Genomic DNA, 19,253 nt, shown 5'->3' with positions numbered 1-19,253 from the left:
ATCAGTGAAAAGTAAGAGTCGAATGTGTTGCTCGAAATAGATTAGAAACGCTTAGGAATATTCATAACTAATTATAAATGATAATTAGACTGTTGCATTGATACACAATAATCGCTCATCAGTCGGGTTATGAAAACGGCTAGAAACGCGTGAGACGAGGAGCGTGTTCGAGCGAGGTATTAATTTGTATATAATCGAGCTCATCGTGAACTATTTTTACCATCGTTCCCATTAATCAGAATAACACTTTAACTGGTTCGAGTAATAGCCAAGGCGAAGATTTTACGCGCAGATATAATCCTCCTCTCACTGGATAGTAATTATGCTATAAACGAACAACTGATGTTAGACGATTTGCGTTTAAACGATCGCTTTGCTTTTCTCTCGAAAGTGTGGCGTTTCTCCTAAATCGTTCGATTAAGTACACAGTGTCCAGTGAATTTCCTTTAATCCGACTGACGATGAGTATATTTATAATTTTCGAATATTCGTAAATAGGGCCCGCCCTGAGATTTCGGAGGTCCGAGGCGAACTCCGAAAAAGGGCCCCAAAAAAAATACCTCAAATAAAATTTATAAAATTAACATTAAAGCTTGTATAACTAATTTAGATTTGCATTTACATCGATTAATATTTAAGTAAATCTCTTCTTGCATTTTTAGACGCAAAATCGTCTTATGGGGGCCTTAGGCGACCGCCTAGTCTGCCTAAGCCCAGGGCCGGCCCTATTCGTAGATTTGATTAATTTCTTATCGTCTATCGTACATCTCGTTTCTTTCCTCTCCTCTCCTCGAACAAAGTTTCTGTTACGCTTGCAATCAGATAAAATCGAGAGCATTCCGAATACGCGTCACGTTCGCCCCGTGCTTATAATCTCTTTGTAATCTATGGGGCGTTGGAGAGAGGCTGCTGAAAGAAGAGCCAACTCTTCTGCTTACGCGTCTAACTGTAAAACGGTGCTTGCACTCGACCGCGTGTGTCTTTATCCCGCGATCATACTAAACGGAACAGGAGCTGCCTTTACGATGGAAAAGCCAGTAAAATCTTATGACTTAATTATGGATCTAATCTAGAAAAACGATTCGAAGCTGTTAAATTAAACACTTGCAGGTCGTGTTTATACGATTACCGTATCAGAGAAATTCATTTCTTTTATCCGCGAGCGTCGATCGATCACCGGTGCTTTCACTGTTCTCGATCGTCGCGAATCGGATCGATATCGAACCGATGGTATTCTCCTTTTGTTTCCTCTTGTTTTCGTCATTATACGGTCAGTATCAGAATTTCACGGGCATGAAATTAATATTAGGAGAAAGTAGCAACTCGGTGTTTCTAATTGTCGAGCAAATAGAAGACCATGATATCGTTCTAGACGTTTATACGTATACCAAGGATTGACCTACATGTTCGATCGACGTTTCCAGGGAATGACAGAAAATGGTATCGTTTATGGGAATAAATAACCGTCACGCGAATCATCGCCGAGAAAGAAACGATTCCATCGATCGGATAGTGAGTCAAGGACTGGATCGATCTGACTGCAGCTGCAAGAAACGATCCTCTCCAGAATCGGACATTCGACGAAGAAAGAGGATTCCTCGTTTCTGAGATGAGGATTAAACGAACGTAAAATTTTTATTATGAAAAATGAAGGATGCCTTGGAACACTCCCATTATAAAATTGATTGAAGCGAGAATTATCGTGGAGAAAGAAAGTTTAATCTAGCTCGATGGTTCGTAAAGATTCTCGTATTCGTTTGGTCACACTCGATTAGGATCATAATTACCAGTCTTGTTCCTTTTTCTTTTCTTTCGAGAGGAAACTTCGCTAATGAACGAGGATATCGGCAAAAACTTCTTACCGATTCGGTATTTCGATTCGCTTTCCATCGCCGATCCACCCACTTGCGATCGACTGTAATGGATACGATCGACCGAGAACCGTATCGATTTTTAGTCGAATCTAAAATGAAAAGAAAAAAGAAAAAAAAGGAAAATTGATTCGGTAACGTGGATCTCGTTACCAGTCATTGTAACTTTCACGATTTTTAGGTTAAATTTTCTGCCACTGACTTTCGAATACTTTCGTGAGAGATGCAGAGGAAATTGTTCGGGTGCAGCGAGTATGAAAGCAGCGCTGAATGAAGTCGTAACTCGCTGCCTCAATTCCTTTTTTCATTCGAAAGATTTACGAGCACGTCGAGCAAGTACGCGTGCGAATTATATAATTATTATTTACCCAGCCGAAGGTGGGCCTGATCGGCCCACCCAAAACCCTCAATTTCGATGAAAAGCAACGAATGAAATCGTTATAAGATTAAGGTATCGCGTGATGCTCGAAATTTGCAACGATCCTTATGAAAAAAGAACAAAACATTCGACGGAGTTGGTAGAAGACTCTTAGGCCCGTGTAACTGTGCTTTACGATCTCTTTGAGCGAAATGAAAATGGATCGAAACGTTGATGGGAAAGGAGCAAGGGTCGACCGTGCAAGAATTCCTTCGTCCATTTAGGATTTCGTGATCGGCTCGGTAGAAATGTTAACGGGAAGCTGTACGATATCCGTTTTCGTCGAAAACGTAAAAGGAGTGCGAATAATGGACGAATAAACTGACAAACGAGATACCACTGCGGCACCCAATTTATTTAGCCATCCAGAGGAACGTAATGACTGCTCTCGCTGCGGGAAACGAAGCATCCTTTAAAGACAATTAACCTATTTCTCGCAGGATATCTTTCTGCTAAATGGCTATATCCATTCCAAGAAACACCTGTCTTAATTTAATCGCTGTACTAGCTAGAAAATCGTTCCGAGAAAGTTTATCTTGTTTGCGAGAATTGATGTATCTATCCGAGGATGAAACGAAGACGCGATCAAGATTTTTCGATCGACGAAGATTCACGGATACGAGGAGTTTGTTTGACGCCAGTTTCACACCGGCATGGCAGCTGCCAATTTATTCGACAGGAACGTTTGTCGAATGTAACTTACAGTAGGATGCAAAAGTATTCGCACGCCGCGCCGTTTAAGGGGCTATACCGGTGTAACACTTTTGAAAAATCAATTTTTTTTTTTGCATTTTTTGAAAGTCTATACTCCAGAATATTATATTAAAATTTTAAGGTCGAATCTCAAATAGTTTAAGAATGGCAGCGTTCTAAAGAGTAACTGCTGGCATGTCAGCTCTAATTTCCTGCAGCTCTAACTCGAATACAAATTATTGCATCGACTCGAAACTTTTTCAGCGTGTTCAGTACGTGTTTTATCATACCATGAACTAGGATTTTTTTGATTGGATGAAAAATGTCAATTTGGCATTAAAAAAACGACTATTTTTTTAGGCTAAATTCCAAACTTTTCTTCAAAACTTCGCCATTTTGTCAGATTTTGATATTTTTCAAAAATCCTAGTTCGTGGTACGGAGAATACCTTCTAATTTAACAGCGTTTTTGTCCTTCTTCATTTTAAGCACTCAGGTGGCGGCAATCACTGCAGCAGTCGAGCAATTTTTTTGTTTGGAGTCCTGGGAGATAGCGCATAAGTCGCTTGTTTTTTATTATTTTTGTACCAAAAAATTATTATAGATATATGATTTGTAACTAAATACATCCCTGAAGTTTAAAAACATTGGATGTAACACTTCTTTAAAAAGAAATTCCTGAAAATCACCTAATTTTAGAGCGGTCACACTAGCATAGCCCCTTAAAAAAGAATACCTCATTTAAAATTGGACCAAATGACTTGAGGCTTCTTGAGAAGCTATAAAAATTAGTTTACGAAGTTATGTACTTTTACTGTTTTAAAAAATTACAGTTTGTCGAAATCATGAAAAAAAATAGTGAAGGGTAATTTTTCAACTTTTTTATATGAGTCTATAATAAAAATTTAAAATATGTCGTTCTTAGATTCAAATAAGTTATGTGTATGCTGAAAATTTCATCGAGATCGGTCAATGCACCTTGAAGTTACAAGTAATTAAAATTTTCGAAAATCGTGACTTTTCACCTAAGAACGTGACTGCTATGTTCTTAGATGAAAAATCGCGATTTTCGAAAATTTTAATTACTTGTAACTTCCAAGTGCATTGACCGATCTCTATGTTCGGCCCTGGGCCTAGGCAGACTAGGTGGTCGCCTAGGGCTCCCCAAGGTCCAGGGCCCCCATAAGGACCCCCGCAGACTGCAGACTTTCTATCGATTGATAGTTTGGTCGGGTTGGCATGTTAACGCGCACACTGGGCCAACTAAATACTCAGGTTGGTAAAAGAAGAAAAAGGGTGGAAAGGGATGGATAGTTTGGTTTGAATGAAATCGTGTAGTCCATCAAACTTATTTATCGGCCGATACCGAATCGTTGGAATATGCGCACTTGCGTACATCTTCATACTGATTAAGAACCCAACCAAACTATCGGCTGATAGAAAGTCTCCAGTCTGCGGGGGCTCTAAAACGATTTTGCGTCTAAGGATGCAAGGAGAGTAATGTTTACTTGAATATTAATCGATGTAAATGCAAATCTAAATTAGTTATACAAGCTTTAATGTTAATTTTATAAATCTTATTTGAGGTACTTTTTTTATATCATATACATATGTGAAGGAGCCCTTTTTCGGAGCTCGCCTCGGACCCTCGAAATCTCAGGGCCGGCCCTGCCGATCTCGATGAAATTTTCCGCATACACATAACATACTTAAATTTACAAATGACATATTTTAAATTTTCATTACAGGTTCAACTAAAAATGTTAAAAAATTGTCTTTTATTATTCTTTTCCCGATTTCTAAAGCGACTGAAGCATATATCTTAGTAAATTAATTTGTATTGCTTCTCGAGAAACCTAAAGTCATTTGGTCCAATTTTAAATGAGGTATTCTGTTTTGAACGGTGTGCGAATACTTTTGCGACCCACTGTATGTATATCTGAATTTCTGGCATGACAAATGTTTGCTTTTGTCCAAGGAAAGGAGATGCTGCAAAGTCACTTCGGTGTACTTTAGCCGAAGGACTGGCGAAACGTGCGATGGTTTTCGATACGACCAACAGCACGCACGTCTTAACGGACGCGTGACACTGACTGATTCATTCGAATACGTGTGAATTCGAATATTTACGGGTTTACATCGTGATCGAATTCGTGAGATTGCCAATGGCAATATATTATTTCTTCGACGAAGCTCTGCCAAAAGAAGCTACTTAGAGAATCAGAGGACAATGGGATGCGAATAATTGATGGAAGAATCGTTTCACGTTGGTGCAGTATTTCAAGTAAAAACGAGAAAAAGTAACGATGGACAGAGTCAGAGACACATATGGGAGAAAGTAATTTTTTTTTTTTCTTTAGAAAACTTGGCAGTCGATCTTGCCAATGGGAAACCATCAAGAGGATTGCCTCTTTGCAAGATTGATTATCTTGGTAAGGAAAGCAACTGAATGAATAAACAAAGAAATCGTAACTTAATTTAATCTAAAGTCTCTTAAGTTCCCTCTTCGCATCGATGGTTTCAAGGTCCGAAGCTAAACCTTGGCCAGAAAATTGTTTATCCACCTCAAATATTATCTCAATAATTACATATTCCTCGTTAGAACTGCTTAAAATAAATTTATTGATTTTAGGGTTTGAGTAAATTTGAGCCGTGTTTATTTTTTTTTCTTATAAACTTTATTATAAACACTTTGAAAAATCTACATTTATATTATTTTTACAGAGAAACCTTACAATTATAATTAAAACTGCATTTTGGCATCTGAAAAATAAACAAAACAGAACATAGATGAAAATATTCATCTTCCAAATACAAAAGATACAATCTACTTACCGCTTTCTTTAATTTTCTGCCCTTTTCGTTCTTTTTCTAAGCCCCACAAAAATTCCTGAAAGATTCTAAGTGATTTACTTAAACTAGTCTTTTTGTAATCTTTTATCCTCCTCGCGTTTAACTCGTATGTTTCTTGATTAGCCTTTTCTTTTACATCGAACTCGTTTATTTCTTCAATAAGTGTTGTAATTGTTGGAACGCTATCGGGATGAAATTTATCTACTGTACCCGGTGTAAATGGTACGCAAATTTTGCCAGTTTTCGGATGAACACAGAAAGGAGATTTTAACAGATGGTTCATTCCTTTGCTAACGTTTATATCTAACCTCGGATATGCATACTGGATCATTACTTCCTCTACTAAATGACGATAGAACTTCCATTTTTTGTCTGTCTGAAATAGATCAATTTCATATTGCAAACTATTCTTTCATAACACATTTTGATTTTACAAAAATTATACGATACCTGACGTTTATTTTTAACGTATTTAACAAACGCGTCCCATCTATCCTTACTAGAATTACATCGATCGAATATCCCTTTCGCTTCTTGTCGGTCTTCTTCTGGAAATATTTGCAAAAATTTGTCTACTCTTTCGTCCGTTCCAAGTATATTTTGTTCCTCCACGCAAAATGGAATGAAAACTGCTTCTATTATCTCCAGTGCACGCCTGCAAACGTAGAACACAATGTAAAATTTGAGAAATTAATTAATTTTGCTCCGAGAAAATTTAATATCATACTTGACAGAATGGTGTATTCTATCGCCAGACAAATTTACTTTTTTCTTCATGTATTCTCCCCCATCTATAATCTGTAAGTACTCCGCCACTGCACAGCGCTCAAAGGAGCTTAAGCTGCGCGCACTAGGATCGCAAACCCAGCAATGTATACCTCTTCTGCCAGAGAATACCCATAAAATGTGCTCATATCCAAAATCCACTGAAAATTTTCAATTAATGTTTCTCTACAGCATTTAAACAAACATTATACGAGCATACATACATCTCAATGCACTATCTAAAATTTTACAAGCGACGGACATGAACTTCCAACATTTAGAACAGATATCAGCTCCGCTGCAACATGTTCTTACTTCGTCATAATCAGTCATGTCGATATCAAACACCAGTTCCCTTTCAATAGGTTGAAAGTTTGGACCTTTACGCTGATCCTTTGGACTGATAACATTTTGAAATTGTAGAACAGTTTAATAGTAGTAAAATTAATATGTCATACATACCAGTAATTGTACACAGCTCCTATATCTATTTTGAAAGGGATGAGCCTTTTAATTTCAACTTCCAATTCTTTCAAGGTTTTAAATGATTGAAAACGAAGGTAGATATCATCTTGTAGAGTGAATGAAAATTCTCTGCGATTAAATGTGTTCACTGAAACGATAATTAAATACTATTAATTGTAAAAATCAATGAGTTATTAAAAGTAATGTTGGAAACGTACCATTCCCATAACTGAGCCAACGATAATAATCATTAAAGGGAAATAATCTGGCATAATATGTGGGTAATAAGTCAGCCAAATTTTCTAGGTCTCCCATTCTTTCTATAGTTCATTAACAATTCAAAAGGTACAAATATTTTTCAAATATATACAAACTACTGTCATTATTCAAAAGACGATGTTGGGAATAGATTTTGGCGGTAAAATAAATGCATCATAGAATAAATGTTTTCAAGATTTTACTTCATCAAAAACATGGGGAATTTCTGTCTCTTACAGAACACACTGTAAGAATGATCATGAAGTATATAAAAAGGCTCGAGGTTTGAATTATTCCTCAGTGAGATTCCTCACAGAAATCAAGCGAAGTAGCATGCCTTTAAAAATCATGCAAATTTGAATGAGAAGGTTTTTGGGAATGAAATAAATGCAGGAATGATATTCAGGTTGTAACTTTTATTCCCTAATGTCGTTACACGTATACTGAATCAAATTTAGAGTGTAATACCTTCAACCCTTTTACATACGTGCAAAAATAGAATCGTTCTATTTTTGAATAAACATTACTGGAATAGGAATGTATCGTTGAACTTATCTAAATAAAAATCGTTCTTGTCTCGACAGTCGCATATACGTGTACTTTACGATTCCCTCTTGGAAGAATGACAATATTTGAAAGTGCACGAAATTCTTAAAAAAAAAGAAAATAGCCCGAACTGTGCGCGTTTGTCTTCTTCCTTGAGTTTCGTCGAACAGAGAATAGTAATTATAATAATGATTAAACATAAGTACGAACTATTAAACGATCGATGAAACGTTTTTCATTGCATGTGTAGTGTATGTGTGTTTATTTACAATTCGGTGAATATACGTGTTACGTACGAACATCGTGTCGCTTGCCGTATATAAAGTAAAAATATGTCCGATGATCGCTTAACTTAACTTAAAAGTAAATGAAGGATGATAACGAGGAATATGCGTTCATTTTTGAAGAAAACGTCATTATGTGACTAAACATATGATACAGTCTTCAAGAGCTGGTGTTAATAACACTCAGTGTATTCACTTAAATACGTTTCACGGTTAATCGTGGTCGTAGCAGGTTTTCACTTCCGTTGGATCGTTCGCAAACCTTTCGTGTGATACTAAATTAATTCTACTTTGCCCAACCCCCAGAAAATATACGATGAAACTGATCCATCTAATAGTCGAATCTATCACTGTATCAAAGGATGGAAACCGTACATGCTACACATCTCCTCCTGTGTAATTACGAATAAACTTCATCAACGAGTTACCGGCAATCTGTATACTATACTTTTGTAAATAGCTTCTCTCGTGTATAATAGTACAGAATTATAAATTGTATCTCGTTAAATTAAAGCTACGATATATCTTCAATATATCTATATGTATATATATATATATATACCGGGTGTTAAAAAATACCCTGAAGACCTCTACACCGCTGGATAGATCACGAAAAATGTTACAGAACTGTTCACTTCGATTTTTCGTGATCTATCCAGCGGTGTAGAGGTCTTCAGGGTATTTTTTAACACCCTGTATATCTCTGTGTCATTTTTTTACGATTCGTATCGTGACTATTTACAAATATCTCTTACCATCGGCAACAGCAATAATAATTGTAAAACTCTCGTAATAAATTCTCCTTATAAATAGATAAACGTTAAATGTCGTTGAATCGATAAAAATATTTTGAAAAATTACCTAAAAAACGATCGATACATTTGACTAACAGACGAAAGGATTGGTGATAAATCAAACTCGTGAAATTGCAACGCGATAAGTAAGAGCGCGATTAATCTTCGATGTCTCAACGTAAAACACACGAGGGTAGAAACGAAACACAGATACCCGTGCGTTTTTTTTTCTTCTACGAAAAGAAAGAACAAAGAAACTAGACACTTAACGTTATTAAGATTCGTCGAGAAAAATCTTCAACCTTATCTCGATGGCTATTACAAGAAGGTAGTCGAATTCTCAGCAATTTCGATAAAATATTCACGCAGAAAACTGTACGAAAAAGTATGCATATTTGCTTACTTTCATCACTGATTAACCCTTTGCAATCTGCTGCTCGAAGAGATGGAAAATAATATTTTAATTATCCTAACTTTTTCTATTCACTACGTAGAACAATGTAATTACTGCATTTTTAAGATACTAATTACATTTCTGTGGAATCACTCCGAGCAGTGCACGTTTTCTAATTTATTTCAAAAGGACATGTTTAGAAAATTTTTGAAATCTCGCAAAGGGTTAGAAAAATGATAGAAATGATTGCCTATTGTTCTTGGGGCACCTTCACGAGGACCGTTCTCGTGCCCTCGGAATCGGAGATGTTGATCTTCAGCTCGTTCGTTAGCGCTCCGAGTTTATCGACCACCTTCTGCTGTCCGCCTGGGTTAGGTGGTGGCCAGACGTCGTCCAATGGTGGTTCAATGTACTTTCTAGCCGTATTCGACATACTGATTTCCTGTCGTCCGCAGAGCGTACCGCCAACGTGATCCGAAGACGAGACGCATTTCGGCGCCGGTTCCATGTCCATGCGAGGACGTTTGTAGAGGGGTGGCTGGATCGCGGGGCTGTAATCGTGATCCAGAAGTCCCTCCACTTCCTGCAGCAATTCCTCGCTGTATTGCTGCAGCTCCTCGTCCATCAGCTGTTTCGTGTACAGCAATGTTCGAGAACGTCCTACAAATTAAAATTATTCTTAATATAATAAATTATTCAAAATTTCACTCTTCCTATTAGTTGGCAAATAATATCAACCCTTGAAATTAGTGGCGGCTTGTAACTAAAATTAGTGGGAGTGTTGCTCCAGAAAATTATTAGCCTTTGTTTTAAAAAACCGGCACTGCGGGAGCGACAGTGCTCTCTCTCCCGCGCAGCCTGGTGCGCAGCTTCCTATGTGCGCATGCGCACACGGCCAAACACCATGCCGCTGGAACTGTGAAGCGGACAGTTCCATACAAAGATTTTTGTATCTTTTTCATAAACTGGGAGAAGGCTACTGACATTAAGCTTAAGGATTATATATTGTACAAGTATAAAGAAAGAATTAAAGATAAAAGGACTCATTATATTAAATGTTATCGATAATATCAAATGGAAATAGGGGGTGCTGCAGTTCCACAGTGCCTATACGCTTGAAATACTATAGGGAAGATTCATCATAAATTGAAGATTTTAGGATCTTCGAATGATTTTCTACAGGCAAGATCGAAAAACCGAGTTATCATGTTTATACAATTCGTCGTTATCACTTGTGTGGAGTAATTATCGAGGTTTTTATGGCGTGACTGATCGATTAGGCCAGCTCGAATGGTTTCGTAACCATAACGAGGAGAAACTGGTTACGAAGCTGTCCACGTACGAGCGGTCCTAAGGTATTGGTGTTCGAATTTTAACCAAGTTCAATGACACCATAAGGTTCCGATTATACCTTCTGTAAGACTAATGAACGAAAGTTACGTTGAAATATACTGTGCCTTTGAAAGGTGGAAAATGAAATGACGCAAGGAGGTACGAAAAAGAGACGCGTTTGTTGGAAACAGCTAAAAATAAGGCTGCGGCGTAATGAAAAAGGATTTGAAAGACCTATAAAAAACCTTTGAAAATGGAAAATGAAATGACGCGAGGAGGCAAGAAAAAGAGACGTGTTTGTCGGAAACACCTAAAAATAAGGCTGCAGCGTAATGAAAAAGGATCGTCCGTTCGAGAGGTTGAGAAAGGATCCAAGCTTTCTTGTTCTCGTTTTAGAAAGTAGCTGAACAACTTCGACCATAGCCTGCTCCGGTTTCACCATACCGGTGTTAATATCGACCCCATACCTTTTCATTTCGAAATACAGTGGGTGAACAAATTATTAGAGCCACTCGCATAAGTTGATTAATTCTTAAATGAAAACCTAGTTAAACTGAGTTGTTATTTTTTAATGATGTATTAATGCTTGTAAAGTTATGGTACACAGTTGAAAAAAGTGGAAGTTCTTGACTGGCCTGGAAATTCTCCGGACCACAACCCCATCGAAAATTTGTGGGATTATTTATTATTAGTAATAAATGTCAATTGGTTGAACGTTTGATAGAAGAATGGGCCAGAAATAAAGCAATCAAAATGAATTGCTTAAAATGCATCGAAAGTATGTCGAAAAGAATTGAAGCAGTAATTGCAGCAAAAGGTGGCGTTACGAAATACTGACATACATATGTAAATATAATCTTTTAAATATACTTGTTTATTTTTATAAGTATTTTTTTTTTATATTATTAATGGAGGATTATTGATTAAACGTTATTCAATGTAAAAACCTTAAAATTACCCATTTTTCATACCGTGGCTCTAATAATTTGATCACCCTGTACGTCATATTTACTCTTTTTATCGAAATTCGTCATGTATTCCCGATAAAGCGTCTGCAGCATAAAAAATAATTCCTCCTCTCCGTGATATCGAAATAATTCCAATATTCATATTTCTTCGGGTTTAGGAAGAAAAAGTTCAATGCGAATCCGTTTCGCAATCTAAAAAATATTGCTGATACCGAGCTATCGGTTTTCGCGATTTTTTTGCAACGCTTGTCGAACATGAGCCATCGATGGAATTCGTCGTTGAAACGTTCGACGATTTGACAAAACGTTGCGTCGTTAAATGCAAATTGGACAATAAAGGAATGCCGTTATTGTGAAGGTGAACGGAATGATGTTAATACGATTTTCTTTGAGAGGATATTGAAAATACCGATCGATGATTGCGTAAAGCGTTCGCCCAACATCGCTCAATTATCTCGAGGTTACCTAATCGCAATTGGTGATAATGAATACACATCGATATACGCGTCTTCTGTTATCGATATTGCTACGTCTTTCACGCGTCTCGTTAATTTAACGATCCTCGCTGAATACAAATTATACGAGAGCCTTAATAACAATGGTAGTGTTCGGTAATCGACGCTGATGCCCCCCTTATCGAATTTTAGTTACAATTATTCGAAACACAGCGAACAAATGTCGATAATAAATGAAAAATATCCAGTTCGAACTCGTTGACGAGTAAACTCGTGTTTGATGGATTCTTTGCCATTAGAATGTCCGTCGAAACGTTGTTATTTTTACTTTCAATTTGTTATGGTAATGTTGCTTACGAGCGAGGTTCATCATGGTCGAAGCTAGGTCATAAATACCGATGCTTGTATAGGAAGAAATGAAAGAAAAAGGTGCTCGCTCGTTTCATCTTTCACGCAGGTAAAAACCCAGTGAACCGTACGAGACTGGGATGCAACAAGGTGCAGCTGAACGGTGAAGTAAAGCGAGGAAAAAAGAGGAACGTTTAACACGACCGTGCCTTTCACAACCCTATAGGGTTCAATGTTCCAGGCCAGGCTGCTATCAGACTCATTTGACTCGGGTAACCGCTAATGTAACGGTTCGGAAAGGTTTCTCGATAGTGGTGGAATTGCCTTGAACGATATCTCATTCTTTTTCGATAATTTCATTTAATAAAGTCAAGATCAATAAGTCGATCCAGCAAATAACAGTTTATTTTAGATATTTCTACTTTTGCAAGAGGGAACGCAATAATAAACGAAGGATTTTATCTTTAGTATCTGATAAAGTACCGCTCCAATTAACCCTCGGACGGCGGACCATGGAGGGAGTTCCAAGACGGCGGACCACGGAGAAAGCCATAGTTTCAATTTAATTATCTATCTCATATTACTTTCTTCTGTTTAAAAATTATACATTTAACTTTAGATTATTTTAGGTCACGATTGACCCAGGCTCCGTTGTTCAAGGGTTAATATAGGGTTATCCAAATTGAGTGTCACATCTTGAAATTGAAATAAAACGCAAAGTATTTGATTTTTGCATGGTTACTTTATTTTAATACAAAGTCTATTTTATGACATTAATTATGAAAAACAATATCCTTCTCCGCTTCTTTTTGCGAGCTTCACACGTTGGTCAAATTTAACAAACGAGTAATTTTTCACGAGGAGGAGACACCAAGATTGGATGATTTAACACCATTAGAGTTTTTTATGGGGTTTATGAAAAGTGAAGTTTTCGAGGAGAGCAACAAAATCACAGTCGCTATTGATGAAATTGAATTCCACTTGGGTGAAAATATAATGAAAAATTGGGTGAAAAGCATCAGGCTCGTGAAAAAGGCCGAGGAGGACATTTAAATAAATTATATCATACAGTAGACTTTGTGTTAAAATAAATTCACTAAATTTGGATAACCCTATAGAAATACATAAAGGTATGATAGTTTGATGACGAGTGAAATTGATAAACTTTCGACTCACCTGCTAACGGTGGCATCTTTTCAGGCTGTTCCTGTTCCTGCGAGAGTTCGTTGTTGGTATTCGAGTGGGGCCGCAGATTCGGTACAGCAACGAGGGCCAATGAGAGCAACAAGACCATCAGACAAGTGGCTGGCTGGGCGCTCTTGTTGCCCTTTTGCAACAGTGCCTGAAGCCGTTTCAGTTGCCCGGCCAGACTCTGATTCTGCAATTGAAGCGCCTTGATGCGTTTCAACAGCGTCATGTTCTCCTCGGTGCATTGCTTCACCCGATCCTCCAACCCGTCCACGTACTCCTTTTTCCTCTTCCGCGAATCCTGGGCGGATATTTTGTTGCGAATCTTGCGTCTGATCCTCTTCAATTCCCGTTCCTCGTACTTTGTCAGCGGATAATGAGTCGGCAAGGTAATTCCTTCTTTTTGCAGCAAACGTTTCTCTTCTGCGTTCAGTTTTAGCCTCGGGTACGGGGAATCGGTCTCTGAAACCTCGTCGCTCGAGTTGCAACCTTTCTCGCTGCTCGAATCCTCTTGTTTAATGGTCATCTGTTAAATAAACAAAACGAGAATAACCTCATTATTCGATACACTTTTGCATCAATTAACGGGTGGGCCTTGAACTGCACAAATTACTTTATGGCAGTTTATCGCAGGAACCATAAAGGGCCCGCACGAAGGTCCTGTATGAAGGAGCCAGCTAAGCTCCTCCTGCGCGGATTACACAGTACAACCTTTAACCCGTTCGATCAGCAGCGGGAGGTTTCTTTTAGTTTCAATTAGATAGAAAAAGGTTAGGTTAGGTTAGGTTAGATTAATCAGTGAAAAATAACTATCTATTTCATATCTTGAAAATAAATATATACCTGGCCGCCTGGAAGGCCTAAAAAAATATTAGTATTAAATTATTTTTCGGTTCTGCAGAGCTCTTCGGTACAGGACCTCCGTGCGGGCCCTTTATGGCTCCTGCCATAAACTGCCATAAAGTAATTCGTGCAGTTCGTGCACCAGCCAATTAACGTTTTTCAAAATTAACATTTCAATTACCTGAACTGGTTTATTAATTATATTAGCCTGATTGATTTTGAACCCTTTCAAATTCCTCGCTTGCGACGCGTTGATGATTTTGATAGTCCTCACTTCCTTCATATCTTTCAGACTAACCGGCAGTAAAATGGACCTCGGGTTTCCGGAACCCATCGGCGTGACGCGTATCAACTGTCTGATACTATTTCTTTTCCCATTGCACGTGATATTGCGAACGTTTATCGTGTTGCTTTCCTGCGATGCAACGTGTATCTGTTGCTTCGGTGTTTTGTCTAGAAATCAGAAGATTTCAATCCTTAACAGCGTCTAGAAGTTTCTTGTTATTTTTAGACGAACTTTATCGCTTCGAATCGAACTTGATAAGTTTCGTTCGATTCAAACAAATGTTATTCAATGAACGACCAACACCAGCATCTGTTCAAACTGTTGAACTCTAGAAATAGGACGTTTCATCGCGATAGAAAGAACAATAACCGCGCCGCGTTTATGACACACATTCCTCTCGATTTGCCTCGCTCGTATGCCTTTACCGTTTCGGTTCAGCGACAAGTTTCTTGGGCGTGACCGAGTAACGAGCGACCACGCATGAAACGCTTTAGGATACCGTGAATTTTTTAACCCTTCCTACCCTCGAGCAATCCTTACCTACTATATCGACAACCGGTTGCTCCGTTACAATAGCGTTCCCATCCGCGAGCGTGTTATTCGGGTTCACAACCGCTACGAGAGTGTGCTCGACGTCCATTTCTTCGGCAACATCTCCAGCTCCGGGCGAATCGATGTTAGAGCTGATGACCGATCTCACCGGACTGTCCATAGATTGATTTGGGCTGCCTAAAGACTCGAAGTCCATGATATTCTGAGGGCTGCTCATCTCGGAGTTGCTTATTTCCACCTGATCCTCCTCGATCGGCAACAGAGGACTCAACTGTTGTTCACAGGACAAACTGAGAGCACTGGAGAGTCCGCTGTCCGACGAGGAGGACGGAATTGTTTCTAAATCATTGTCGATCAAACTGAACTGATTATCCTCCAGTTTGAAGATCGAGTCGAGGAAGTCGTCAGTGTTCGTCGGCCATTCTTCCGCCTTGAAGAAACAAACGTGAAACAGGAATGAAGTTATTCCCGCCGGTCAGTATCCAGGATGATTCGAAAGGTAATTTTAGAACGACGATTACAGACGTTGCGCGTGGAAAATTTCAAGTTTCCTCGAAGCAAGCCAGACTTTTACTTGGCTCTAGGATAACTCGGGTTCGCGCATCGCCTCTCATTTAGATCGGGATTATTGACCCGACGGATCAACGCTATATTTTCGTATCGAGAAGTTTGCTTTTCGAACGATGCGCGATCAATTCTGAGATCTCGCTGAAAGTTGCTCTAATCAGCTTATAGCGGCGCTTGAAAAATGGCCGCTCGCATTGTGCTTGTCACTCGGCTCGCGTGAATCACAAGCGTTTGGCCAATGTCGGTAACCCAGTTTTCAAGAAACGAGTAATGGTAAATATAGTGAAGCGACCGTGGAAAAGAGACTCGTTCAAATAATCACGTTTTTACGAGTGCTCGTTGTGTCTCCTCTAGCTACATCCTTGAACAATTAATTAAACTCGGTGAAGATTTTCAAAATGGAATTATAGACAAGTTGAAAGTTTCAAAAAAAACAATTGGACGACTATTGTGCGATTTTCTCCATACAGCGTAGGACTAAAAATAAGTCTGAGCTAACGTGGGATGTTCCTGTATTTATCCGACTGCTCCGAGATTCCTTTTTCAGCGAATCAAACTGTCATGAATCGTACGAAATCAACCGTAAAATTTTCCTCTCTTCTTTAATGAAATCGTTCATTCGTGAATACGTAACCGCGAACGCGTTTAACGAAAATACAAGCGCATCTGTGTACATTCCGAGCCAATTATCCTGCATTGTTTCCGGCTAAAAATGAGGGACTAACAATTTTTGAGACTGTTTATAAGGAGTCCCGTAAGTTAACGGTACTTTCCTTTCGAAGGTCACTCGCCATGATGAGTAACTTTGCATTCTCCTTATTCCAAGCGTAAAGACATTTACCTCCGCTGTCTAATAACACCATAAATCAGTCATGGATACGATACTAAGCTCTATTTACCGTAGACTTAGTCAGAAGAAAAGAAAGATACTTCAACTCATTGTTTGTCGAATTTAATGATTCGAAAAAAACATTGAACAAAGTATTTTTATCCTAGCGTCTAATCGGAAATGAAAATATACATTCAATGTATAGAGATTAAATGTATACATTCAATGTATACAGATTAAAATGTTCACCGTACAGGTAATAGAAGCATCAATATGGCGGCGTTCGCCGTGCCGGCACGTGCACCAAGCGATTCCATATGTTACAAAAAATTCACCTCGCTTACATAATAACCGTAATCTCCTCGATTTTCTATCAATTTAATAAAAATATACAACGAGCCAGGTGATAGTATTTGATAATTATGACAAAAGATATCGATGGAGAAAATTTGTTACGCAATCAAAACATGTGCTTATAAATTATTCAGACAGGAATCGTACGCTGTTTGACGACTTTCGGGTAATTATATATATCCTGATAACTGAATATAGGACAAGCAGTGATAAATTGTCTCGGAATGATGATAAAGCGTAACGATCGACTGGTCGTTGTAAATACAATTTACAAGAACCGCGACACGTGGGTCGCAGCCGCCATATGTTACTGCAAATCAACGGCGAGGTTCTGTTTAGCTATGGCGACTGTTTCGTGCTATCACTCTACTCCTTTCACTGAGTACATTAGAGGAATTGAACGGAATCTATGAATACAGTTCGTTTGGTGGCTCGTAATTGGATATAATCGTTAGCGATGAAAGCAAAGCATGCTTCGGTAACTTTGATCGAACGGTGAATCGAAGATAGGATGAAAGTAGCACGGACCATGGAGAAACGCCGGCGTACTTTTTCGCCTCTCCGTTCTCCCGTCGCTCAACGGAACGGAGTCTGGATTTTTCACCGTTGAATTTGCAAATAATAATCAACATGGAATTCGAAAGTGGAACAAAAGCGTGGAACGCGCACCGTTACCTTACTCCGATTTTTTACGATACAGTTAACTATCAAACGAGACTTTAATCGGTAAACGTCAATCTCCGACACACCTGTTTTTCCCTGTTTTCGATATTCCGCTAATCAGCGTTGCATAAAACATGAGTACGTGTTTGCAAAGGTTTCCCTGTCGTTGAAAAATCATTTTTTAATCGAAACACTTCCTATTATCAGAAGTTAGATTATACACGGGTTACATAAAGAGAAGTCTGTTTCAAAGCCAATTTCCGAGAACTTTGAGATCGGTAGAAACGAGCATATTGCTCGCTGTGTGAACTCGCTTGTTTTTCCCCGACGAGTGATTATCTCCACGCGATCTAGCGACGGAAAAAAAGTCAGTCCATAGTGCACGAAGACTCATCGCGAGCTTCTCATTGTCTCTTCTTCCTCGGGAAAGAAATCGTTTGAATATGGGTGTGTGCATAAGGAAGAAGATAAAGGGGAAACGAGCATGAGACAAGCGTGTGCTGCATGGACTCACTGCGATGGCGTCGTCGTTGTAGGTCTGATCTATGAAAGGCTCGTCTTTAATATCGCCTTTCAAGAACGCATCCTCCCGCGGGAATAGGAAATCCATCAGGTTCATGTCCGACGACATCTCGATTCTCGTTGATTAACGCAAACACTGTGACGAGTCGTCTATCGGTGTGTATGCGTGTGCCTGTGGTATGCACCGCGTTATTCTCCCATCAAAAACACTGTGCACTGCACCGACGTTGCACCTCGACGCGATACAACACACCAGCCGACTAACGGAGCAAAAGAGCCCGTCACGGACAGACGGACGGACGTTTGGCCTCTTCGCCCCACCCTGAAGATTTTACTGCATCGGGAGAGCAAGAGAGGGACACAGAAGGAAAGAGCGAGAGTCTGAAAGCTTGTACGTTCTTCGTACGAACATTTTTCTAACGTGCCACTTTCGAGCCACTCGCTTAGACCGCACGTCTAACGTTAAGGAACTTTAGAAGAATACGATTCACCAGCTCCTCGGACGACCGTTTGTTGTTGTTTTTCACACGAGGATGCGTCGAACACACGCTACACGAATCCCGCAATTGTCAATTGAACTGCCAGCGTGGCACTAAGTGCGTCACAGAGGCGCACACCACTTTCCGGTGAAACGATTGGACGAGCTGACTCGCGGACAGCGATAGGTCGATTCCCCGAGTTCCCGGCGTCAGGGTTGAATCAGCCTTTTGAACGTGACGAAATAATTCCCGTTTGTTGACTGAAATTCTCATCTGCGTCTGTTGATTTCTAGGTTTACGATGTTCGATAGGTTTTAAATACCGAGGGGAGATGGTAGACGCGTTTCGGAACAGACACCCTTGGGATAGAACGATTTGAACTAGACGCGCAGATTGCAGGTGTTGTTAAAATTGGAGTTATGTTTCTGGCCTTGATGTTGCATCAGACTAATCGATTTAAACTGTTCGAAAGTGCACCACGCTTTCTGTATACGATGCTGAGTCACTTATTCTATAAGTGTCTTTCA

At 39.1% G+C, this 19,253-nt stretch overlaps 2 protein-coding genes across 2 annotated transcripts; both read right to left on the bottom strand.

Moving 5' to 3' along the window:
- Positions 1–5,636: 5,636 nt before the first annotated feature.
- On the bottom strand, positions 5,637–7,818 carry DNApol-alpha50 (DNA primase small subunit). Its single transcript, XM_034324104.2, has 7 exons — positions 7,283–7,818; positions 7,062–7,212; positions 6,824–6,999; positions 6,562–6,760; positions 6,285–6,489; positions 5,817–6,210; positions 5,637–5,744 (listed from the first exon to the last, which is right to left on the bottom strand). Exons 1-7 carry the CDS (start codon positions 7,377–7,379, stop codon positions 5,725–5,727), a joined length of 1,242 nt encoding a protein of 413 aa, XP_034179995.2. The 5' UTR covers positions 7,380–7,818; the 3' UTR covers positions 5,637–5,724.
- Positions 7,819–7,970: 152 nt separating this feature from the next.
- Positions 7,971–18,877, bottom strand: LOC117604248 (uncharacterized). Its single transcript, XM_034324103.2, has 5 exons — positions 18,240–18,877; positions 15,301–15,742; positions 14,656–14,927; positions 13,620–14,157; positions 7,971–10,000 (listed from the first exon to the last, which is right to left on the bottom strand). The coding sequence occupies exons 1-5, from the start codon at positions 18,354–18,356 to the stop codon at positions 9,591–9,593; spliced, it is 1,779 nt and encodes a 592-aa protein (XP_034179994.1). The 5' UTR covers positions 18,357–18,877; the 3' UTR covers positions 7,971–9,590.
- Between the last annotated feature and the right edge of the window lie 376 nt (positions 18,878–19,253).

The sequence above is a fragment of the Osmia lignaria genome, chromosome 7 (assembly GCF_051020975.1).
Source record: "Osmia lignaria lignaria isolate PbOS001 chromosome 7, iyOsmLign1, whole genome shotgun sequence".
NCBI classification, from domain to species: domain Eukaryota; kingdom Metazoa; phylum Arthropoda; class Insecta; order Hymenoptera; family Megachilidae; genus Osmia; species Osmia lignaria.
The sequence above is the reverse complement of the archived record's forward strand: the minus strand, read 5'-3'. Positions and strand labels throughout refer to the sequence as shown.